The following is a 25,509-nucleotide window of genomic DNA, read 5'->3' as shown; positions in this document are numbered from 1 at the left end:
CTTTAAGCAGGTCAACATTCACAAGGCCGCAGGGCCAGACGGATTGCCAGGACGTGTACTCCGATCATGCGCTGACCAACTGGCAAGTGTCTTCACTGACATTTTCAACCTCTCCCTATCCGTGTCTGTAATAGACACATGTTTCAAGCAGACCACCATAGTCCCTGTGCCCAAGAACACTAAGGTAACCTGCCTAAATGACTACCAACCCATAGCACTCACGTCTGTAGCCATGAAGTGCTTTGAAAGGCTGGTCATGGCTCACATCAACACCATTATACCAGAAACCCACTCCAATGTGCATACCGCCCCAATAGATTTACAGATGATGCAATCTCTATTGCACTCCACATTGCCCTTTCACACCTGGACAAAAGGAACACCTACATGAGAATGCTATTCACTGACTACAGCTCAGCATTCAACACCATAGTGCCCTCAAAGCTCATCACTAGGACCCTGGGACTAAACACCTCCCTCTGCAACTGGATCCTGGACTTCCTGACGGGATGCCCCCAGATGGTAAGGGTAGGTAACAACACATCCCCCACATGGGGGCCCCTCAGGGGTGCGTTCACAGTCCCCTCCTGTACTCCCTGTTCACTCATGACTGCAAGGCCAGGCACGACTCCAACACCATCATTAAGTTTGCAGATGACACAGCAGTGGTAGGCCTGATCTCCGACAACGATGAGACGATAGGGAGGTCAGAGACCTGACCGTTTGGTGCAAGGACACCAACCCCTCCCTCAATGTGATCAAGACAAAGGAGTTGATTGTGGACAACAGGAAAAGGAGGACCGAACACGCCCCCATTCTCATCTACGGGGCTGTAGTGGAGCAGGTTGAGAGCTTCAAATTCCTTGGTGTCCACATCACCAACAAACTAACATGGTCCAAGCATACCAAGACAGTCGTTTAGAGGGCACAACAAAACCTATTCCCCCTCAGGAGACTGAAAAGATTTGGCATGGGTCCTCAGAGCCCATGCCAAAGGTTTTACAGCTGCACCATCGAGAGCATCCTGACGGGTTGCATCACTGCCTGGTATGGCAACTGCTTGGCTTCAGACAGCAAGGTCCTACAGAGGGTAGTGCGTACGGCCCAGTACATCACCGGGGCCAAGCTTCCTGCCATCCAGGACCTCTATACCAGGCGGTGTCAGAGGAAGGCCCTAAAAATTGTCAAAGACTCCAGCCACCCTAGTCATAGACTGTTCTCTCTGCTACCGCACGGGAAGCAATACCTGAGTGCCAAGTCTAGGTCCAAGAGGCTTCTAAAATAGCTTCTATCCCCAAGCCATGACTCCTGAACATCTAATTAAATGGTTACCCAGACTATTTGGATTGCCCCCCCCCCCTGCCCTCCTCTATGCTGCTGCTACTCAGTTATTATCTATACATGGTCACTTTAATAACTCTATCTACATGTACATATTACCTTGACACCGGTGACCCACACATTGACTCTGTACCGGTACCACCTTTTGTTATTTTACAGCTGCACTTTAATTATTTGTTACTTTTATTTTGTACGTTTTTTTTTGTATTTTCTTAAAACTGCATTGTTTGTTAAGGGCTTGTAAGTAAGCATTTCACTGTAAGGTTGTATTCGGTGTATGTGACAAATAAAATGTGATTTGATAGGCCTTTCTGGTTTATATGGTTATGATGGTCATAACGCTTTTTGAGTTTCATAAAGTTTATTTTCTTAGTCTAAGTAAAGTAACACAATGTTACTCAAACGGTATCACTGAAACTAAATCAGACATTAAAAATGGAAGATAATTATTTCATTAGACAGTGAGTTTCACACTAGAGAAATGAACACAAAGATTCAACAGTCTGAATAAAGTTGTTTTTTTATTGAATTGTACAAGCCTGAATTCATTCTACCCACACAGCCTGAATTAGGCTAGGTAACAGTCATTTTAGATAACATTCCACTCCTGTCACTTGCCAAATGACAGGAGTGGCAAGGAGTAGAATGATAGCTAAACAGACTGGCACCCAGACTAAATCTGAATTAGGGATTAACATGGGTAACCAGGAGCCGGGGACTGTCCCGGGGACGCTATTCACATTTCAACCAAAAAATGTAAATGACAAGACCTGGGAAATTACAAAAATATTACCCAATGTTGGCACTAATGCATTTCCACAAAATACACAACATACGCAGCATCAGATTAGCAGAAAATAAAATAGCACATTATCCAAAACAGGTTGCCTTTAGCCTAGCGCATTTACTTCACACAAAGTCGCCATGAATTCAAAGCACACTGCTGAACTGCACACGGGACCTGAATGCAGTTAATAAACCCTACAGGAAACCCCTACAGTAACCTATAAAATAACATGTGCCTCTTTGAGCTGTCATTGTGTCTCTTCAGACAGTCTCAAATTTGCTAGGCCTATGCAAAATTCACTACATAGGCCTCTCTGTCACAGACATGAAGTCTGAACAATTCAGAGGCATGAGGGAAAACTACCTTCTCCTGTCCTAGAGCCTAGGCTATTTTCCTATCCAGTCCCAATCACACTGAAACCAAAATCCTAAATCCTGTCTCAAATGCAAATTCCTGACTTCATTCTGTAAACCATAGGTTGCATTATCAAAGCACGTCTCTCGCCTATGCTTGTCAAAATAACGCTATCCCCTGCTTCTCTGCGCGGTCTCATACTGGATTCACAGCAAGCGTTCAGCCATGCCATTAACGCTATGAGTTTCCCTAACCATAGATAAACTTGCTGTTTCAGCTGGTATTGACCAACAATCTATGTGGTAACTGGGTACCTTTAGGTATTTACTTACTTTAATACAATTAAACTACCTGGTACCAAAGAAAAACTACAGACACCCTGGTTCAAATCCATGCTGTGTCATAACCGGCCGTGATTGGGAGTCCCATAGGGCGGCGCACAATTGGCTCAGCGTCACCCGGGTTTGGCCTGTGTAGGCCGTCATTGCAAAAAAGAATGTGTTCTTAACTGACTTGCCTAGTTTAATAAAGGTTCAATTAAAAAAATGACTGGGTTTAGAGATAGGTCTCGCATCACTGGCCCCGCTAATCCGCCGCGCACTTGCATGTGCTTTGGCATTTAATGGTGTGTGTGTCCATTTTCTATAGATACAGAGATTAATGCTGTTCCTCCTGTTCCCTCAGGGCTTTAGTCCTTCCTGAGTCAGGGCTAGAGAGACTTTATGGAGAACACAAGAGGACAAACCAGGCTTAGAGTCACAACAGCCAGGGATTTCTGAGTGTGTGTGTGCACATTCGAGTGTGTGTGATCAGGAGTTTAGCTGCACCCAGTCCAAAAGAGCCTTTCTGTCGTCGATGCTCCACAGTTCAGCAAACAACCTCTTGCTCTTTCTAGAGAGATCAGAGAGAGAGATCAGAGAGGGAAAGAGAGAGAGATCAGAGAGGGAAAGAGAGAGAGAGAGAGAGAACGAGAGAGAGAGATCAGAGAGGGAAAGAGAGAGAGAGAGAGATCAGAGAGGGAAAGAGAGAGATCAGAGAGGGAAAGAGAGAGATCAGAGAGGGAAAGAGAGAGAGAGAGAACGAGAGAGATCAGAGGGAAAGAAAGAGAGAGAGAGATAGAGAATGAGAGAGAACGAGAGAGTGAAAGAAGTGGGTTAGAGGTAGGGGGAACACAATAGAAAAGTGGTTTTAATTCGATCCAATATAATTGGAGGCCAACAGAGAATTATATGGAATTATTCTAGTACAAATGTTTCAGTCTTGAAGTAAATCCATTCAGTGTGTTCTGAAATTGTGCACAATATCAAGCCCCTCGCCATTTATGTAGATCTGAAAGGACTGATAAGTGTGCGCAATATGGTAGAATCAGAGTGCAGCCGGACCAGATAGTCACATATAAAATGCTACGTTCTGAAAAGTATGTTTTACACTCATGGATATATATTCCTTTGCTACTACTGGTATGCAATTGACATTTGGCGAAAGTTGCAGGTGGAAATGTTACTAGAACCTTTAAAGGAATGGGCTGATGTCAGGATGGTGGAACATGCAAAAACCAATCTGATTCTTTGAGAAATAAGACACCGGTCCCCAGGGGTGAACTGAGCCTTGATGGTAGAGGAATGAGTGGAAAGACAGTACTCTACTGCACCCCACGGGCTCTGACTGTCTGGCACGAGACACACATTTCATATGGAAGGGATTACATGGTGTGTGTGTGTGCCTCTGCTAACAGGTAATACCTCTGCTAACAGGTAATTCCTATGGGAGACTGACTAAACTAGCTCTGTACGCCCTGGCCTGCGGGTTGCCTGACACACGCACACCCTGCAAAATAACTTGATCTAATTAGGGGAATGATAATTTCATATTCCGCAATAGTTAAATCTGAGTTAGAAATTAAAATTAAAGAAAAATAAATCACTATTTTAGAAAAAGCACAACATCTTTATATGGTAAAGAAGAAAATAAAATTTTGAAGTGAGCCAACAAATACAGGTTCATCTCAAATAAAGCCTAGTACTTAATGGCAAATAAACCTGGTAAACATCTTGCAGCCCTCACCAAATCAGTTTAATTTAAAAAGATAAAGATACAAATGCGTTAATTACAAAATGTATTTCAGAAGAACAGAATATGAGTTGGCCTACTGTATGTTATCTGGCAATGGGCAATGCCATAGTCTGTAGGTGTGTTCATATAGCTGACAAGATATGCGTAGAAGTCCCATTCCATTATTTTATATTATATGATTTTCTAGTAAGAAGAATATAATTGAACTTAGTTGAATAAAATAGAAATTATATTTTTCCCATTCCAGAGCAAGTGCGCATATGAAAAGTCTAAGTTGAGCATTAATGTGATCATTTCAAACAGGTCTATATGCTACATTTAGAGTTATTTGGCAACTTTAGTTGTGAATGATACAAACTTTAGACTGTCTTAGAAATTAAAACATATATGGGCTGCATGATGCGACAATACGCTATTGATCATTTGAGAAAGTCACAAAAAGCTCTTCCTTGCTAGTTTCGATTTAAAATGGCCCATTATCAAAAGGGCAGGAACAAGGCATTCGAATAGCGAATGGAGGCCGCTTTCCCACCGGCAGGCTACTCTGGTTATTTCACTTCATGCCTCAACCACTGTTTGAGGAGCATGCAGCCTCTTGCTGCTCGAAAGGTGATATTCCGCCCAAACTCTGTATGCCGTGCGCCCTCCAACCATGTTCCTGCAGCCAGCCAGTGGTTCATATGGGAAACCAAGTGAAATCTGTTCGGGAACATTGATAGTAACATGTTTTCACAACAAACATATTTCATTAAACTGTTGACTGCCCCCATCTCTGCATGCTCCAGAAAGGAATTGAAGGTGAGAGAAGAGATGAAATGCATGATGGTGAGATATTCTGTTGCTTAAAGTAATGTGTCAGCCTATTAATTATGAAAAAATAAAAAATGTAATCAATAAACCAACAGCTTCGCCTAGGCCTAGAAGTTCTCTCCCACACTAAAATATATACATTTTTGAGCGTAGCACAAGGTAACTAGTCCACCCAGTATGCATAATAATACAGTCCACACTCAAAGGTGAATATCAGTACCAAAGAAACTTAAATCAGTAAAAAAAACAAAATATATATATCCTGTTGTGTGTAATATGTGGTGCACTATGTCACAACCATTATTTTTATTCTGTTTGTTTTTTTTTTTTGGGGGGGGGGGGGGGGCTATGCTTATGTATCATTTATGCATATTTGGATTTGTTTAACACTTTTTTGGTTACTACATAATTGCATATGTGTTATTTCATAGTTTTGATGTCTACAATGTAGAAAAGCCCTTGAATGAGTAGGTGTGTCCAAACATTTGAGTGGTCCTGTACGTAAATAAGGTATGTTTTTAAAATTATTAATACTTTTTTTTTTTTTATTCTAAAAACCTGTTTTCGCTTTGTCATTATGGAGTATTGTGTGTGGATTGCTGAGTATTATTTTTTATTTAATCAAGAGACAACATTCACAAATTCTACAGCACAACGGCATGTCTTAAGTGTAAAACTAACAATGACTCAATAAGAAGGTAGCATGGCGGTTCAGAATGCCTCGTGAAAAAGCATATAAATTAATGTCCCTAAAGCTGACTAAATAATAGTACCTCTACGCTGATCTGCTCACTCGTGTGCAACAACATCCACACTGGATAACTCAAAACAGCTTGTAAAGGCTAGAGAATTGTATAGACAAAGACAACCAACACAGTCAACACCAAAACATAGCAGAGAGTAAACACAGAAAGAATAGAGAACCAAACTCTAAAGGAAAATGAAGAGACTCTTTCACTGACACGGATGACCTTTTTCACCACCCTGTACGGTAAGCGTGGAAACCGAACTTTGCGACCTTTTGCCACATTTCAGGCTTCAAATATAAAGATATAAAACTGTATTTTTTTGTGAAGAATCAACAACAAGTGGGACACAATCATGAAGTGGAACGACATTTATTGGATATTTCAAACTTTTTTAACAAATCAAAAACTGAAAAATTGGCCGTGCAAAATTATTCAGCCCCTTTACTTTTAGTGCAGCAAACTCTCTCCAGAAGTTCAGTGAGGATCTCTGAATGATCCAATGTTGACCTAAATGACTAATGATCACCTCGTGGGGCATCAAGGAAGGTGAGGGATCAGCGCAGAACTACACGGCAGGTCCTGGTCAATGACCTGAAGAGAGCTGGGACCACAGTCTCAAAGAAAACCATTAGTAACACACTACGCTGTCATGGATTAAAATCCTGCAGCGCACGCAAGGTCCCACTGCTCAAGCCAGCGCATGTCCATGCCCGTCTGAAGTTTGCCAATGACCATCTGGATGATCCAGAGGAGGAATGGGAGAAAGTCATGTGGTCTGATGAGACAAAAATAGAGCTTTTTGGTCTAAACTCCACTCACCGTGTTTGGAGGGAGAAGAAGGATGAGTACAACCCCAATAATAACATCCCAACCGTGAAGCATGGAGGTGGAAACATCATTATTTGGGGATGCTTTTCTGCAACGGGGACAGGATGACTGCACCGTATTGAGGGGAGGATGGATGGGGCCATGTATCGCAAGGTCTTGGCCAACAACCTCCTTCCCTCAGTAAGAGCATTGAAGATGGGTCGTACTGGGTCTTCCAGTATGACAACGACCCAAAAGACACAGCCAGGGCAACAAAGGAGTGGCTCCGTAAGAAGCATCTTAAGGTCCCGGAGTGGCCTAGCCAGTCTCCAGACCTGAACCCAATAGAAAATCTTTGGAGGGAGCTGAAAGTCCGTATTGCCCAGCAACAGCCCCGAAACCTGAAGGATCTGGAGAAGGTCTGTATGGAGGAGTGGGCCAAAATCCCTGCTGCAGTGTGTGCAAACCTGGTCAAGAACTACAGGAAACGTATGATCTCTGCAAACAAAGGTTTCTGTACCAAATATTAAGTTCTGCTTTTCTGATGTATCATATACTTGTCATGCAATAAAATGCAAATGAATTACTTACAAATCACACAGTGATTTTTCTGGATTTTTGTTTTAGATTCCGTCTTTCACAGTTGAAGTGTACCTATGATAAAAATCACAGACCTACATGCTTTGCAAGTAGGAAAACCTGCAAAATCGGCAGTGTATCAAATACTTGTTCTCCCCACTGTGTGTGTGTGTGTGTGTGTATATATATATATACAGTAAATACACTATACTATTCAAGTTAGGGAATGTTGTAAAATAATTGGTATTATATTTTTTACGTATAGTATTTATAAATAGATAAAAGATAGGATAATTCATGAAATAATAAATCCCCAAATACAAGGAACTGGTACACAAAGTACCCAAAGCCAAAAAGTAGGCAGTAATCAACAAGGTAGAAATAAAAACACTACAAACAAGAGGACATAAAAAAGGCACAGTATGCGGCACAGGATGTTGGTGGTACCTTCATTGGGGAGGATGGGCTCGTGGTGAAGGCGGGAGCGGAATTTGTGGAATGGTATCAAATACACCAAACACATGGTTTCCTACTGCAAGTAGGCTATACAGCCATGACAGAAAGTTGAACGCAGTCAGAGACTCACTGATGCAGCACCACCCCATCAAGAGTCTGAGCCTGCCTGGTAGAGTAGGCCCAAAAGTCTAAGCCCCCGAATGGGTGAGCATAATATACTAGGATTTTCTCAAAGCTGCTAATGAGAGTGGAGTACCCGCAGGTACTGGCATTGCTGGCTACACTGGCTGCAGTAACCCATGGGGAGGGAGTCACACTCGGACAATCAGAGAGAGCATATTATTGTGGCCATGGTGGCACAGAATAATCAAAATGGTCTAACTGCACAGAGGTTCTTGAGAAGATTGGTCATAACGGTGGACCAGCGTGTGTGGGTGTTGGGGGGGAAGAGCTCTATAAGCTAGGACTAGATATTGGTTAATTAAATCTTCCCATTCCTGCTCAATTTGTAAATAGCCAAACTGTTTTACACATTCACGCATCTTCCCTTGAGTTGGGGCCCGGGATGGAACAACTGTTGAAAATGTTAGCTTGTGTTTGTGTGTGCGAAAGGTCGATCTATGGGTGGAAGGAGAGGGGCAGAGGTGTTTGTTTGGATGGGGTGGGTTGAGTGAGTCTATGCATCCCACATCTGTTGACAAAATGTAGAATTCATACTGCCAGCCCTTGTTACAGGTGACAATCCTTCGTAGAAGTGCTGATATTATTATGCAAATTATTCGTCAATTGTGGGAATAAATTAAGATATGCAATGTTTTTTTATATATACATTTTTAAATAACTAGATGCAGTAAAACAGAGGTGAAGGCGTTCAAAATGCTGTTGGCTGAGAATCTGGTTCTGTACTGTAAGTGGCAACATGCGCTATTTTTAAAGGATCAAATCAAATGTTATTGGTCACATACACATATTTAGCAGATGTTATTGCACGCGTAGCGAACTGCTTGTGTTCCTAGCTTCAACAGTGCAGTAGTATCTAAACATTCACAACAATACACAAATCTAATAGTAAAAGAATGTAATTAAGAAATATATAAATATTAGGATGAGCAATGTCAGAGTGGCATTGACTAAAATACAGTAGAATAGAATACAGTATATACATACGAGATGAGTAAAACAGTATGTAAACATTATTAAAGTGACTAGTGTTCCATTATTAAAGTGGTTAGTGATTCCATGTCTATGTATATAAGGCAGCAGCCTCTAAGGTGCAGGGTTGAGTATCCGGGTGGTAACCTGCTAGTGATGGCTATTTAACAGTCTGATGGCCTTGAGATTGAAAAATAGCTTCTGTTTCTCATTCCCAGGATGTTGTCCTTGATAATCTTTTTGGCCTTCGTGTGACATCAGGTGTTGTAGATTTTCTGGAGGGCAAGCAGTGTGCCCCCTGTGATGCGTTGGGCAGATCACACCATTCTCTGGAGAGCCCTACGGTTGCAGGCGGTGCAGTTGCCGTAAAGGGTGGTGATACAGCCAGACAGGATGCTCTCAATTGTGCATCTGTAAAAGTTTCTGAGGGCCTTAGGGACCATGCCAAATTTCTTCAGCCTCCAGTGATTGAAGAGGCACTGTTGCGCCTTCTTCACCACACTGTCTGTGTGGGTGGACCATTTCAGATTGTCAGTGATGTGTATGCCGAGGAACTTAAAGCTTTCCACCTTCTTCACTGCGGTCCCGTCGATGTGGATAGGGGAGTACTTCCTCTGCTGTTTTTTGAAGTCCACGATCAGCTCCTTTGTTTTTGTTGACGTTGAGGGAGAGGTTATTTTCCTGGCACCACTCTGCCAGGGAACTCACCTTCTCCCTGTAGGCTGGGCCCGTATCTCTTAAAGGCCCTAGGATCCATGTGTACAGGGATGGCCAGCTAGTCACTGGGACGACAACCCAACCTGGGATGGGGGAGGTTTTAGCTGGTGGAATATTGGAGAACAATTAGAGGTCACATGTGACGAATACAACATGTGTAGACCTTACTGTGACATGCTTACTTACAAGCCCTTAACCACCAATGCAGTTTTAAGAAAATACCTAATAAAAATGAAAGAGAAAAAATTGAAAAACAAATAATTAAAGAGCAGCAGTAAATAACAATAGCGGGGCTATATACAGGGGGTACTGGTACAGAGTCAATGTGTCAATGTGCGTGGGCACCGGTGTCGAGGTAATTATGTACATGCAGGTAGCGTTATTAAAGTGGCTAGGCATAGGTCTTAACAGAGAGTAGCATCAGCATGGAGGGGGGGTGCAAATAGTCTGGGTATCCATTTAAATAGTTGTTCAGGAGTGTTATGGCTTGGGGGTAGAAGTTGTTTAGAAGCCTCTTGGACCTTAGAGTCCCCCACCTTGAAAGCAGCAGCTCTACCCTTTAGCTCAGTGCATATGTTGCCTGTAATCCATGGCTTCTGTTTGGGGTATGTACGTACAGTTACTGTGGGGACGACGTCCTCTATGCACTTATTGATAAGCCAGTGACTGATGTGGTGTACTCCTCAATGACATTGGAAGAATCCCTGAATATATTCCAGTCTGTGCTAGCAAAACAGTCCTGTAGTTTAGCATCTGCTTCATCTGACCACTTTTTTATTGACCGAGTCACTGGTGCTTCCTGCTTTAATTCTTGCTTGTAAGCAGGAATCCGGAGAATAGAGTTAAGGTCAGATTTGCTAAATGGAGGACGAGGGAGAGCTTTGTATGCGTCTCTGTGTGTGGAGTAAAGGTGGTCTAGAGTTTTCCCCTCTGGTTGCACATTTAACATGCTGATAGAAATTCAGTAAAACCGATTTAAGTTTCCCTGCATTAAAGTCACTGGACACTTGGAGCGCCGCCTCTGGATGAGCATTTTCCTGTTTGCTTATGGCAGTAATACAGCTCATTTAGTGCGGTTTTAGTGCCAACCTCGCTCTCTGGTGGAATGTAGACAGCTACGAAAATGTTTTATGATAACTCTCTCGGTAGATAGTGTGGTCTACAGCTTATGTACTCTACATCAGGCGAACAAAACCATGAGACTTCCTTAGATATTGTGTACCAGCTGTTGTTTACATAAATGCATAGGCCCCCGTCCTGTGTCTTACCAGAGGCTGCTGTTCTGTCTTGCTGATAGAGTGTATAACCCGCCAGCTGTATGTTCTTAATGTCATCGTTCAGCCACGACTCGGTGAAATATAAGATATTACAGTTTTTAATGTCCCGTTGGTAGGATGTAAGTGCTTTCAGTTCGTCCTATTTATTTTCCAGCGATATAACGTTAGCTAGCAGAACGGAAGGCAAGGGAAGATTAGCCACTCGTCGCCTGATCCTCGCAAGGAACCCTGATCTTTTGCCTCGAAATCTCAGTTTCCTTCTCCAGCGAATCACAGGGATCAGGGCCTGGTCGGGTGTCTGCAGTATATCCCTTGCGTCCGACTCATTGAAGAAGAATTCCTCGTCCAATTTGAGGTGAATAAACCAAGTTCTGATGTTCAGAAGCTCTTTTCGGTCATACGAGACGGTAGCAGCAACATTATGTACATAACATTAGATCACTGTCCCACCCACATTATGCTTAACAGTGAAAATATCATGGTACAGCTATATGGACACTCAGTTATCATGGTATTTCTTAATGGTAAGTTTACAAACATATTATGGTATGTACATGTATAATCTAAACTTGTATCTCATTATGGCAAGTGGTGAAATAAGTATAGCTGGTTATAATTGTAATGGTTTAGCAGATAATAATAAAAGACAATAAGTCTTTACCTGGCTTCCTTCCCCTAGAAGGAATATAATATCTATTGTTTACAGGAAACTCATTCTACATTCAGTTGTATGGAAAAATGACTGGGGGCGAAATATATTTCTCCCATGGGCAAAGAAACTCAAAAGGGGTGATGATATTAATGAACAATAATTTTGATCCGAATATGCAAACTGCTCAAACAGATCAGCAAGGAAGGTGGATCCTTTTAAATATGCTACTGGACCCATACACAGATCTGGCTCATTGATCTACATGGTCTAAATAATGATGATCCACGCTTCTTCAATAATATATACACTACCGTTCAAAAGTTTGGGGTCACTTAGAAATGTCCTTGTTTTTGAAAGAATAGTCATTTACAACATTAACAATGTCTACACTGTATTTCTGATCAATTTGATGTTATTTTAATGGACAAAAAATGAGCTTTTCTTTAAAAAACAAGGACATTTCTAAGTGACCCCAAACTTTTGAACGGCAGTGTATAATAATTTATCGAGCTTACAGGCAATACATGACTCAATTATTACAGTAGGAGATTATAACACGGTTTTAAGTACCTCAATGGACTGTAAAGGAATTCACACCACAAACTATCACGCTCATGCACTTAAGGAAATTACGAATATTATGGATATATTGGAACTAGCGGGTATATGGAGGCTTAAATATCCTGACCTAGTGAGATATACATGGAGGAGGCTCAATCAAGCAAGTCGTCTTGACTAATTCCTTATGTAATTTTCGTTGCCAGCAAATGTTTAAAGAGTGTTGATTGGTGACAGAATGCGGTCGGACCATCAAATAATTGGTATACACATTACTCTTACAGAATTTCTGTAAGGGCGAGGATACTGGAAATATCGTCAAAGCTTACTGCATGACAACTTGTTTTTAACCAAGACAGAATAATTTATACCTGCCTTTTCCCTACAGAACATAGGTACAGCAGATACCCTTATTGTTTGGGACACTTTTAAAAGTGCCTTTAGAGGCCATGCAATTCAATACTCATCTTTAAAACAAAAGCAATTTAGGGTCAAAAGAGTCCATATTAACAAAGGAAATAGAAGGTCTAACAATGCAGATAGATGGTCATAAAAACTGTGCCATAGAGGCACAGAATAAGTTAGAGGGAAAAAAAAAGAAATGGAGGAACTTATTGAAGAAATATCAAGTGTAATATACACTGCTCAAAAAAATAAAGGGAACACTAAAATAACACATCCTAGATCTGAATGAACTAAATATTCTTATTAAATACTTTTTCCTTTACATAGTTGAATGTGCTGACAACAAAATCACACAAAAATGAATCAATGGAAATCAAATTTATCAACCCATGGCGGTCTGGATTTGGAGTCACACTCAAAATTAAAGTGGAAAACCACACTACAGGCTGATCCAACTTTGATGTAATGTCCTTAAAACAAGTCAAAATGAGGCTCAGTAGTGTGTGTGGCCTCCACGTGCCTGTATGACCTCCCTACAACGCCTGGGCATGCTCCTGATGAGGTGGCGGATGGTCTCCTGAGGGATCTCCTCCCAGACCTGGACTAAAGCATCCGCCAACTCCTAGACAGTCTGTGGTGCAACATGGCGTTGGTGGATGGAGCGAGACATGATGTCCCAGATGTGCTCAATTGGAATCAGGTCTGGGGAACGGGCGGGCCAGTCCATAGCATCAATGCCTTCCTCTTGCAGGAACTGCTGATACACTCCAGCCACATGAGGTCTAGCATTGTCTTGCATTAGGAGGAACCCAGGGCCAACCGCACCAGCATATGGTCTCACAAGGGGTCTGTGGATCTCATCTCGGTACCTAATGGCAGTCAGGCTACCTCTGGCGAGCACATGGAGGGCTGTGCGGCCCCCCAAAGAAATGCCACCCCACACCATGACTGACCCACCGCCAAACCGGTCATGCTGGAGGACGTTGCAGGCAGCAGAACGTTCTCCACGGCGTCTCCAGACTGTCACATGTGCTCAGTGTGAACCTGCTTTCATCTGTGAAGAGCACAGGGCGCCAGTGGCGAATTTGCCAATCTTGGTGTTCTCCGGCAAATGCCAAACGTCCTGCACGGTGTTGGGCTGTAAGCACAACCCCCACCTGTGGACGTCGGGCCCTCATACCACCCTCATTGAGTCTGTTTCTGACCGTTTGAGCAGACACATGCACATTTGTGGCCTGCTGGAGGTCATTTTGCAGGGCTCTGGCAGTGCTCCTCCTTGCACAAAGGCGGAGGTAGCGGTCCTGCTGCTGGATTGTTGCCCTCCTACGGCCTCCTCCACGTCTCCTGATGTGCTTGCCTGTCTCCTGGTAGCGCCTCCATGCTCTGGACACTACGCTGACAGACACAGCAAACCTTCTTGCCACAGCTCGCATTGATGTGCCTTCCTGGATGAGCTGCACTACCTGAGCCACTTTTGTGGGTTGTAGACTCCGTCTCATGCTACCACTAGAGTGAAAGCACCGCCAGCATTCAAAAGTGACCAAAACATCAGCCAGGAAGCATAGGAACTGAGAAGTTGTCTGTGGTCCCCACCTGCAAAACCACTCCTTTATTGGGGGTGTCTTGCTAATTGCCTATAATTTCCACCTGTTGTCTATTCCATTTGCACAACAGCATGTGAAATTTATTGTCAATCAGTGTTGCTTCCTAAGTGGACAGTTTGATTTCACAGAAGTGTGATTGACTTGGAGTTACATTGTGTTGTTTAAGTGTTCCCTTTATTTTTTTGAGCAGTGTATTATAAAAATAAGGCGAACTGGAATACAGGGAAAAATACACTAAATTATTTTATTTATCTTCAACATAGAAGTGCGACCAAAAATAATTTACTTAAACTTGCTATAAATGACAGAGTCATCCATGATTCATGTTTTAATTTCAGTCTCCTCCATCTCCATGAACTAAAGTTAATTGTAAGGATTTTTTTTCTATTAATAGTGTAAAATTAACAGCCATACAGAAAGACTCATGTGAAGGCCTTAATTACAGAGGAATAAGGAAAACTTCAGGGCTGGGTGGCACACCAGATGAGTTATATCAAATATTTTTTCGATGTACTCAAAGTTCTGTTTTAACCAATCCTATAAAAGCGGTAGACTATCTGATACTCAGCAAGAAGGTCTGAATTCACTATTACTGAAATAGGACCCAGGTGGTAAATACAGTATAAAGATCCAGTCCACCTAAAAAACTGGAGACCCCTTACACACTGTTGTGATGCCAAAATCCTAGCAAAATGCATAGAGCATATAATTAAATGCCTGGACCATTAGAATTTTGAAGAATCTCTTATACAATGGGTTAAAGTTATATATAGTAACCCCAGGTGTAAAATAGTAAATAATGGCTACTTATCAGAAAGTATTAAATTGTAAAGAAGGGTAAAACAAGGATGTCCATGATAGACATTTCTATTTATTACGGCCATCGAAAAGTTAGTTATTAAAATCAGATCCAACAAAAATATCAAAGGGCTAGAAATCCAGGGCTTAAAAACAAAGGTATGCTGATGATTCATGTTTTCTTTTAAATCCGCTATTTGGATCCCTGCACAGCCTCACAGAGGATCTATATAACATTTCTAACCTCTCTCGATTATAACCGAATTATGATAAATGCACCATATTTTATATTGGATTGCTAAAAATAAAAGTTTGCCATTATCGTGTTGTTTACCAATAAAATGGTCAGACGGTGAAGTGGACATACTTGGTATTCATATCCCGAAAGAAAGAAATGATCTCGCTACAATACATTTTAATAGAAAGTTAGCCAAATTAGATAAAATCTTGTTACTATGGAAAGGACAACCTGTCTATTTGTGGAAAAATCACCCTGATTAATTATTTAGTCATATCCCAGTTTACCTATTTGATTATGGCCCTGCCTACACCTAATGACATGTTTTTTTAAATTATATGAGCAAAGACTATTGAACTTTTTTTGGAATGACAAACCAGACAAAAATTAAACGGGCGTATTTATATAATGAATATGAATTAGAGGGGAAGAAATTATCAATTACTAAAGCATTGGAACACTTAATAAAGGCTTAAATCATACAAAAACTATACTTAAATCCGAACTGGTTCTCTAGCAGATTGGTAACAATAGTTCACCTCGTGTTCAAGAATGGACTTCTTCCCATCATTCAGATTACAACCTTTCACTTTTGATTATTTAAAAATGAAATAATCTCCAAAATATTGCTATTTTTAAAAGAAGCAATAGAAAGGGGCAGCAGGTAGCCTAGTGGTTAGAGCGTTGGACTAGTAACCGAAAGGTTGCAAGATTGAATCCCCAAGCTGACAAGGTAAAAATCTGTCGTTCTGCCCCTGAACAAGGCAGTAATAACCCACTGTTCCTAGGCCGTCATTGAAAATAAGAATTTGTTCTTAACTGATTTGCCTAGTTAAATAAATATAAAATTAAAAAAATTAGCTGGGTGCAATTTCACTTTAAAAATCTTTGTAAATTATATCATAAATAAGACTGGTCGAGTTACGTCACACAATCAGTTAACAAATATATATGGAAATGCCTGCTCTATCCAAAATTACAAATGATTGCAGCATTACTACAAAAATGGACGAGGCAAATGGAAAGGGGAGAAGGTAAGGAACATGTCTGTCGGCCTTGCATTAAAGACAAAAATTGGCTATGAATAAATGATTTTAATAAATTATGAATAAAACAGTATACCAGTTTGATTTAAGGAACAAAAAAATTGACAGCTGCGCCCACACAGGTTGCAAAATAGTTGGGAGGAGATTTTCGACACACCGATTCCATGGCACATGGTTTATGACCTGATACACAAAACGACGCCAGATATCAAAACTTTGAGTTTTTCCATTTAAATTATTACACAAATTCTTGCACCCAATAGAATGTTATATTCAGTATATGGGGTATACAACCATCCTAACTGCAGATTTAGCTGCGAAAAGACAATCATTAGATCACTGGTTTTGGTACTGCCCATATGTACACTACATGACCAAAAGTAAGCAGACACCTACTTGTTGAACATCTCATGGGCCTTAATAGGGAGTTGGTCCTCCCCTATGCTTCTATACCAGCTTCCACTCTTCTGGGAAGGCTTTCAACTAGATGTTGGAACATTGCTGTGGTGACTTGCTTCCATTCAGCCACAAGAGCATTAGTGAGGTTGGGCACTGACTTTGGGTGATTAGGCCTAGCTATCAGCCTGCGTTACAATTCATCCCAAAGGTGTTCGATGTGGTTGAGGTCAGGGCTCTGTGCAGGCCAGTCAAGTTCTTCCCCACCGATCTCGGCAAACCATTTTTGTATGGACCTCGCTTTGTGCACGGGGGCATTGCCATGATGAAACAGGAAAAGGCCTTCCCCAAACTGTTGCCATGATGTTAGAAGCACAGAATTGTCTAGAATGTCATTGTATGCTGCGGCGTTAAGAATTTCCTTCACTGGAACTAAGGGGCCTGAACCATGAAAAACCGCCCCAGACCATTATTCCTCCTCCAACAAACTTTACAGTTGGCACTATGCATTGGGGCAGGTAGCGTTCTCATGGCATCCGCCAAACCCAGACTCATCCATCGGACTGCCAGATGGTGAAGTGCGATTCATCACTACAGAGAACGCATTTCGACTGCGCCAGACTCCAATGGCAGCAAGCTTTACACCACTCCAGCCGACGCTTGGATCTGCCAAGACAGCAGCTCCTCTTCCTGGGGTCCAGCAAAATTAAGGCAGTTTATACCATTTTAAAAACAATACATTCACTTCAGATTTCACAACACATTAAGTGTGTGCCCTCAGACCACTACTCTACTACCACATAAAATTAAAAATCCTTGTGTACGTGTGTGTATAGTTTATCGTGTGTGTGTATGCATGTGTCTGTGCCTGTGTTTGTGTCTCTTCACAGTCCCTGCTGTTCCATAAAGTATATTTGTTTCTGTTTGTATCTCATTCTACTGTTTGCATTAGGTATTTGACATGGAATAAAGTCCCATGTAGTACTGTGCGCCTCCGATAGTCTGTTCTGAACTTGGAGACTGTGAAGAGACCTCCGGTGGCATGTCTTGTGGGGTATGCATGGGTGTCAGTAGCGCCAGTAGTTCAAACAGACAGCTCAGTGCATTCAACATGTCAATACCTCTCACAAATACAAGGAGTGATGAATTCAATCTCTACTCCACATTTAGCCAATTTTCCAAAATCCCTCTTTGTGACCACACGACTGAACAGTAGTCCAGGTGCGACAAAACTAGGGCCTGTAGGACCTGCATTGTTGATAGTGCTGTTAACCTTTTGTGACTAGGGGGCAGTATTTTCATTTTTGGATAAAAAACGTTCCCATTTTAAACGGGACATTTTGTCACGACAAGGCTCGACTATGCATATAATTGACAGCTTTGGATAGAAAACACTCTGACGTTTCCAAAACTGCAAAGATATTGTCTGTGAGTGCAACAGAACTGATGTTACAGGCGAAACCCAGATTAAAATCCAATCAGGAAGTGCGGCATTTTTTGAAAGCGCTTCATGCCAATTACTCCTTATATGGCTGTGAATGGGCTACGAATGAGCTTACGCTTTCTACGTATTCCCCAAGGTGTCTACAGCATTGTGACGTCTTTTTACGCATTTATGTTGAAGAATAGCCGTAAAGGACCACATTGAGCAAGTGGTCACATGATGGCTCCCGCAGAAAATCTTGCGTAAAGTACTGAGGTAGCCATTATTCCAATCGCTTCTAATGAGAAACCAATTGTCCCGACGGATATATTATCGAATAGATATGTGAAAAACACCTTGAGGATTGATTCTAAACAACGTTTGCCATGTTTCTGTCTATATTATATTATGGAGCTAATTTGGAAAAAAGTTTGGCGTTGTAGTGACCGCATTTTCCGGTCGACTTCTCAGCCAAACGTGAAGAACAAACGGGAGCTATTTCGCCTACAAAAATAATATTTTTGGAAAAAAGGAACATTTGCTATCTAACTGGGAGTCTCCTGAGTGAAAACATCCGAAGTCATTCAAAGGTAAATGATTTAATTTGATTGCTTTTCTTATTTTCGTGAAAATGTTGCCTGCCGCTAGCAGAGCCTAGCATAGCATTATGCCATGATAAACTTACACAAATGCTTGTCTAGCGTTAACTGTAAAGCATATTTGGAAATTCTGAGATGACAGTGTGATTAACAAAAGGCTAAGCTGAGTCTCAATATATTTCATTTGTGATTTTCATGAATAGGAAGATTTATGTCCTCTGCGTTATGCTAATTATTTTGAGGCGATGATTACGCTCCCGGATCCGGGTTTGAGAGTGGACAGACTTCTCCCCATCTTAACTACTGTTGTATCAATATGTTTTGACCATGACCATTTACAATCCAGGGTTACTCCAAGCAGTTTAGTCACCTCAACTTGCTCAATTTCCACATTATTTATTACAAGATTTAGTTGAGGTTAAGGGTACAGTGAATGACTTGTCCCAAATACAATGCTTTTAGTTTTTCAAATATTTAGGACCTTATTCCTTGCCACCCATTCTGAAACTAACTGCAGCTCTTTGTTAAGTGTTGCAGTCATTTCAGTCGCTGTAGTAGCTGATGTGTATAGTGTTGAGTTATCTGCATACATAGACAAATTGGCTTTACTCAAAGCCAGTGGCATGTCGTTAGTCCAGATTGATTTAAAACGTTTTGCAGAAGTATTCTCATACTCAGTCATTGGACTGCTCAGCCGAAAGAGTGTCCCACTGTTTGGGACAGTGGGTGTCTTTGTATGTGTACCTCCGGGCGTCGACGATGTTCTTTAGCTCCTGTGCTTTGCGTGCGGCGATGTGGAGTACAGCTTCTGGAATCTCAGCCAATCGGGCAACATTTAGCCCATAGCTCTGCCCAGCCGCCCCCTCAGTCAGCTGGTACAGGAAGGTGATGAACTCTGGCTGCACCTCAACGTCTACACACACGCACACACAAAGGTATAAACACAACTTCGCTATGGTTAGCCTTACTGGACTTAAGTCAACCGTCCTAACTAACCCTTCATAAACCCACAGCCTTGGTTAAACTCTACACAAGGTTATTTCTATAAATAATGGGGCCAATGTGTGACATTGTTTAATTGTTTTGAAACAAAAATAAAAAGGGTTAGGATTAGGGGTTAGGGTTAGGGTTATGGTTAGTTGTATGCAGTTCTATGTGTAGTTAGAGGAATAATAGTGAATATATGCAAATTGGCCCATAATTCCACCTATACTATAACATATGGCTAGGACTACACATCCTTCAAGCAGGGTTCATACAGACATTGGCAAGTCAAATTCAAGGACTTTCAGCGACTTTTTCAAGTACTTATTTGAAATGTTTAAGGACCTCAACGTTATACAATTGTACAATTTACATAACTGTACATACGCTGAGTATTCCATGACAGACTGACCAGGTGAAAGCTTTGATCCCTTATTGTTAAATCCGCTTCAATCAGTGTAGATGAAGGGGAGGAGACAGGTTAAAGAAGGATTTTTAAGCCTTGAGACAAGTGAGAAATGGATTGTGTTTGTGTGCCATTCAGAGGGTGAATGAGCAAGACAAGTTCAAGTGCCTTTGAACAAGGTATGGCAGTAAGTGCCAGGTGCACCAATTTGTGTAAACAACTGCAACACTGGTGTTTTTTTCACGCTCAACAGTTTCCATTGTGTATCAAGAATGGTCCACCACCCAAAGGACATCCAGCCAACTTGACACAACTGTAGGAAGCATTGGAGTCAACATGGGCCAGCATCCCTGTGGTGCTTTCGACACCTTGTAGAGTCCATGTCCAGATGAATTGAGGCTGTTCTAAGGGCAAAAAAGGGGAGGGGGTGACCAACGAACACAATTGCATTTTATCAATAGCAATTTGAATACACAGATATACTGTGATGAGATTCTGAGTCGTGCCCATTGTCGTGTCATTCATCCGCCACCATCACCTCATGTTTTAGCATGATAATGCACAACCCCATGTCACAAGGATTTGTACACAATTCCTAGAAGCTGAAAATGTCCCAGTTCTTCTGGCCTGCATACTCAGACATGTCACCCATTAAGCATGTTTGGGATGCTCTGGATCGACGTGTACGACAGCATGTTCCAGTTCCCGCAAATATCCAGCAACTTCGCACAGCCATTGAAGAGGAGTGGGACAACATTCCACAGGCCACAATCAACAGCCTGATCAACTCTATGTGAAGGAGTGGTCACACAAGATACTGACTGGTTTTCTGATCCACGCCCCAACCATTTTTTAAAGGTATCTGTATTCACAGTCATGTAAAATCCATTGATTAGGGCTTAATAAATTAATTTCAATTGAATTATTTCCTTATATGAACTGTAACTCAGTAAATTCTTTGAAATCGTTGCATTTATATTCTTGTTCGGTGTAGCAGACGTAGGCACACAAGGCTAGATGAAGGTAAGACCCAGATGCAGACTGTCGAAGTAACAATGTTTATTGTAGCAACAGGGGCAGGCAAGACAGGTCAAGGCAGGCAGGGGTCGAAGATCCAGGTTAAGGCAAAGGTACAGGACAGGGCAGGCGGACTCCAGGTCAGGCAGAGTTCAGTTATCCAGAGGTGGAGCAAAGGTACAGGACAGCAGGCAGGCTCAGGGTCAGGCAGAGAGGTCAGACGGGCGGGTACAGGGTCAGAACATGCAAAGGTCAAGAACCAGGAGGATGAGGAAAGAGAGGCTAGGAAATGATAAGAGCTTAGAGGAAAAACGCTGGTTAGTTTGCATGAACAAGATGAACTGGCAACAAACAGACAGAGAAAAGGGAAGATGGGCGACACCTGGAGAGGGGTGGAGACAAGCACAAGGACAGGTGAAACAGATCAGGGCGTGACACTATGTTCATGAATAGCGGTAACATTAAATCTCACAATTTATGTTTTTATAATGAGAAAGAAATAAAAAAAGGGGTTCCTTTTGTAATGGAAGGATTTGTATGGAAAGCCAAGTTGAAGCCAACATTAGATGTTGTCGTCCACATAATAACCGCACTGCAACAGAGTAGAGCAACACCCTTCAATTGAAGCAAAGGGAAAATGACAAAAATGGACACATCTCCCACTGGCTGAATCCACGTTGTTTCCACATAATTTCAATGAAACTACATTGAACCAAGGTGGAATAGACATTGAATTGAAGTCTGTGCCCAGTTGGCTCTCACAAAAAGTAATTAAATAAATCACAGATAATTAATTATAAGGGAGCAGGACGTATAAATTGGCAACAATAATTACAATGACTTTTCAAGCACCAAATTGAGGAAATGTCTGATTTTAAAGGTAGGCTCATTCCAGTACTTACATTTCTGAGCCCCATATTCAAGTAGGTTACTTCAAGCCCCTTGTATTGTTTAAAATTGCAGGTGTAACATGTAAACCAAAATGTATTTGTCATGTTATTTCAATTCCAGATCATATTGTGAATAAGCCCTATGTAATTTGTTATACTTATACAGATCAATTCATAGGAATCTCGTTGGGTGTTACACAATAGTCTATCCTACACAATTGCGCACAGTAGAATGTGTTCAATCCAAGGCATAAAAACATATGAAAAGATGAAACCATTACCTTGATACTTTCTGTTACATCTAATCAGACACCTTACCCATAATGAGACATTTTTATTTTATTTAACCTATATTTAACTAGGCAAGTCAGTTAAGAACAAATTCTTATTTGCAATGACGGCCTACCCCGGGCAAACCCAGACGACTCTGGGCCAATCAAGCGCCGCCCTATGGGACTCCCAATCAAGTCCGGATGTGATGTAGCCTGGTTTTGAACCAGGTACTGCAGTGACACCTCTTGCACTAAGATGCAGTGGCTTAGACCACTGTGCCACCTGGGAGCCCAAATCAAGCAGACAACAAGATGATCAACATCAATTCACTAGGGATATTAGAGCCAACGTGGATCCAAGCCCATTGTCTTCACCGGCTGTCACGTTCTGACCGTAGTTACTTTTTTATGTCTCTATTTTAGTTGGTCAGGGCGTGAGTTGGGGTGGGCATTCTATGTTGTTTTTCCCTGGCTACGGGGAGTATCCAACCAGGTAGGGTTGTGCAGGCTCGGTGCTCGAGACCTCAAGTGCGCCTCCATGGTCCGGTCTATCCGGTGCCTCCTCCACGCACCAGCCCTCAGGTGGCATCCCCCCGCACCAGGCTGTCTCTCCGTCTCCTCCCTACAGGTGCTCCCACCTGTCCAGCGCTGCCAGAGTCTCCCGTCTGTCCTGAGCTGCCAGAGTCTTCCGTCTGTCCTGAGCTGCCAGAGTCGCCTGCCTGACCAGAGCTGCCAGAGTCGCCCGCCAGTCAGGAGCTACCAGAGCCTCCAGTCAGTCAGGAGCTGCCAGAGCCGTCCGTTACTCCGGTGCTGCCGGAATCGCCCGTCACTCCGGCGCTGCCGGAATTGCCTTTCACTCTGGAGCTGCCGGAGTCTCTCGCCTGTCCGGTGCTGCCGGAATCTCCCGTCCATTCGGGACCCGTTGCTAGGGTCCCCAAACCGGGGTCGGTGGCGAGGGTCGCCACTCATAAGGTGCCACATACAGTGCCTTGCGAAAGTATTCGGCCCCCTTGAACGTTGCGACCTTTTGCCACATTTCAGGCTTCAAACATAAAGATATAAAACTGTATTTTTTTGTGGAGAATCAACAACAAGTGGGACACAATCATGAAGTGGAACGACATTTATTGGATATTTCAAACTTTTTTAACAAATCAAAAACTGAAAAATTGGGCGTGCAAAATTATTCAGCCCCTTTACTTTCAGCGCAGCAAACTCTCTCCAGAAGTTCAGTGAGGATCTCTGAATGATCCACGCCCAATTTTTCATTTTTTGATTTGTTAAAAAAGTTTGAAATATCCAATAAATGTCGTTCCACTTCATGATTGTGTCCCACTTGTTGTTGATTCTTCACAAAAAAATACAGTTTTATATCTTTATGTTTGAAGCCTGAAATGTGGCAAAAGGTCGCAGTTCAAGGGGGCCGAATACTTTCGCAAGGCACTGTAAGTGGGATGAGACTATGGTGGAGTGGGGTCCACGTCCCGCTCCAGAACCGCCACCATGGTAAATGCCCACCCAGACCCTCCCCTATAGGTTCAGGTTTTGCGGCCAGAGTCCGCACCTTTGGGGGGGGGGGGGGGGGGGGTACTGTCACGTTCTGACCTTAGTTCCTTTTTTATGTCTTTATTTTAGTTGGTCAGGGCGTGAGTTGGGGTGGGCATTCTAAGTTGTTTTTCTATGTTTTGTTCTGTTGTTATATTTCTATGCGTTTGGCCTAGTATGGTTCTCAATCAGAGGCAAGTGTCAGTCGTTGTCTCTGATTGGGAGCCATATTTAGGTAGCCTGTTTTCTATTGTGTTTTGTGGGTGGTTATACTTTCTGTTTAGTGTGTTTTGCACCTGACGGAGCTGTTTCGGTTGTGCTTTTTGTTTCTTTGTTTGATCTTGTTCAGTTTAAATAAATAATATGAACAGGTACCACGCTGCGCTTTGGTCCTCAGCTTCTTCCACCGACGATCGTTACACCGGCGTAACGAATGACAACAAAATACTCTGGACATTCCTTAAACAGCTTTTTTTTCCAGCACTTGGGCTGTTGTTGCATTGCATGCACAACAACTGACTGTCATTCGGAAAATTATTTCCTGGATCAGACGATGATGTGAAAATATCACGCCGTAATTAAACAACTCGACACTAAATACGCATCCAACAAGTATTATGCATAACTATTGAAGAGCCACGTTAATGACTGTATCGATTTAAGTTGTAAGTATCACGATAACGTGACTCTGTTAGAAGCATTCGATTTAGCAAATCGCATACATTTTGGGGGATTTGTATGCCCATGAAAACTGTTTTCACGCTGTAAGATAAGTAGACACAAAATGTTACGTAGTTACACTGCATTTCTGAGATCTTTATACAAAAACAACTGTCCGACAGCTAGACCCAGGATTCTTACAGGGTTCAAGTTCAATGTCTAATTTATTAATGCTTAATATACAACATAATGACAACTTGCCATAAATGCAAAGACAGACAATGTATGTTTTATGTCACACGATTCTGGACAAATCCGTCAAGACACCAACCATGAGAAAGGACTAAACAAAAAAATGTTGCCAGATTATTATCAATGACTTATAACAGCTGTAATACGTTGTCAAGTGTAGGAAATCCTCACGGGTGCCCTTGTTTATAGAAAGACCCACAAGCATGTACACACATAAACACACACACACCACCAGCATACCGTCTGTGGCGATGTCTGGTTCATTGAGGAGGAAGGCCATGTGGAAGTTGCCTACATGCAGAGGATACACCTTCTCCAGCTCACACAGAGGTGGGTAGTGGGTCACAAACAGAGTTAGAGACTTCACCTGAGAGGGGTAAGGGGGAGGAAAGTGAATGGGGAGAGAGAGGATGGGGAGAGAAAGGGAGAGAGGGTGATAGAGACCGAGGGAGAGCAAGAGATGGAGGTCAAACATTCAACAGTAAGTGAACAATCATATTTTCAATTTCATTGAGATCACCTGTATAAATAAAAAGAAAAGTGTATATGACCCTATTCAATCAACCCAGGTAATAATTTATCTTCATGCTATTGCTTTACACTTATTGTGAAACCTATTCTGAGACACATAGACACAGAGGTCTCAGACACAGAGAGAGGAG

The 25,509-nt window shown here is 42.1% G+C and overlaps 1 protein-coding gene across 2 annotated transcripts in view; it reads right to left on the bottom strand.

Moving 5' to 3' along the window:
• Positions 1-1,845: 1,845 nt before the first annotated feature.
• The window catches only part of LOC139411217 (mutS homolog 3 (E. coli)), a 135,090-nt gene continuing 111,426 nt past the window's right edge, over positions 1,846-25,509 (bottom strand). Inside the window, exons 22-24 of one of the 2 annotated variants that reach the window (XM_071157218.1) lie at positions 25,088-25,214; positions 19,566-19,734; positions 1,846-3,373 (exon numbers count right to left, since the gene is read on the bottom strand). In XM_071157218.1, coding sequence (XP_071013319.1) covers positions 3,292-3,373; positions 19,566-19,734; positions 25,088-25,214 — 378 coding nt within the window. In that variant the 3' untranslated portion in view covers positions 1,846-3,291. The remainder of the gene's footprint in view (positions 3,374-19,565; positions 19,735-25,087; positions 25,215-25,509) is intronic. The other variant, XM_071157219.1, reaches the window with a different exon arrangement.

This window comes from Oncorhynchus clarkii, chromosome 6 (assembly GCF_045791955.1).
Source record: "Oncorhynchus clarkii lewisi isolate Uvic-CL-2024 chromosome 6, UVic_Ocla_1.0, whole genome shotgun sequence".
NCBI classification, from domain to species: domain Eukaryota; kingdom Metazoa; phylum Chordata; class Actinopteri; order Salmoniformes; family Salmonidae; genus Oncorhynchus; species Oncorhynchus clarkii.
The sequence above is the reverse complement of the archived record's forward strand: the minus strand, read 5'-3'. Positions and strand labels throughout refer to the sequence as shown.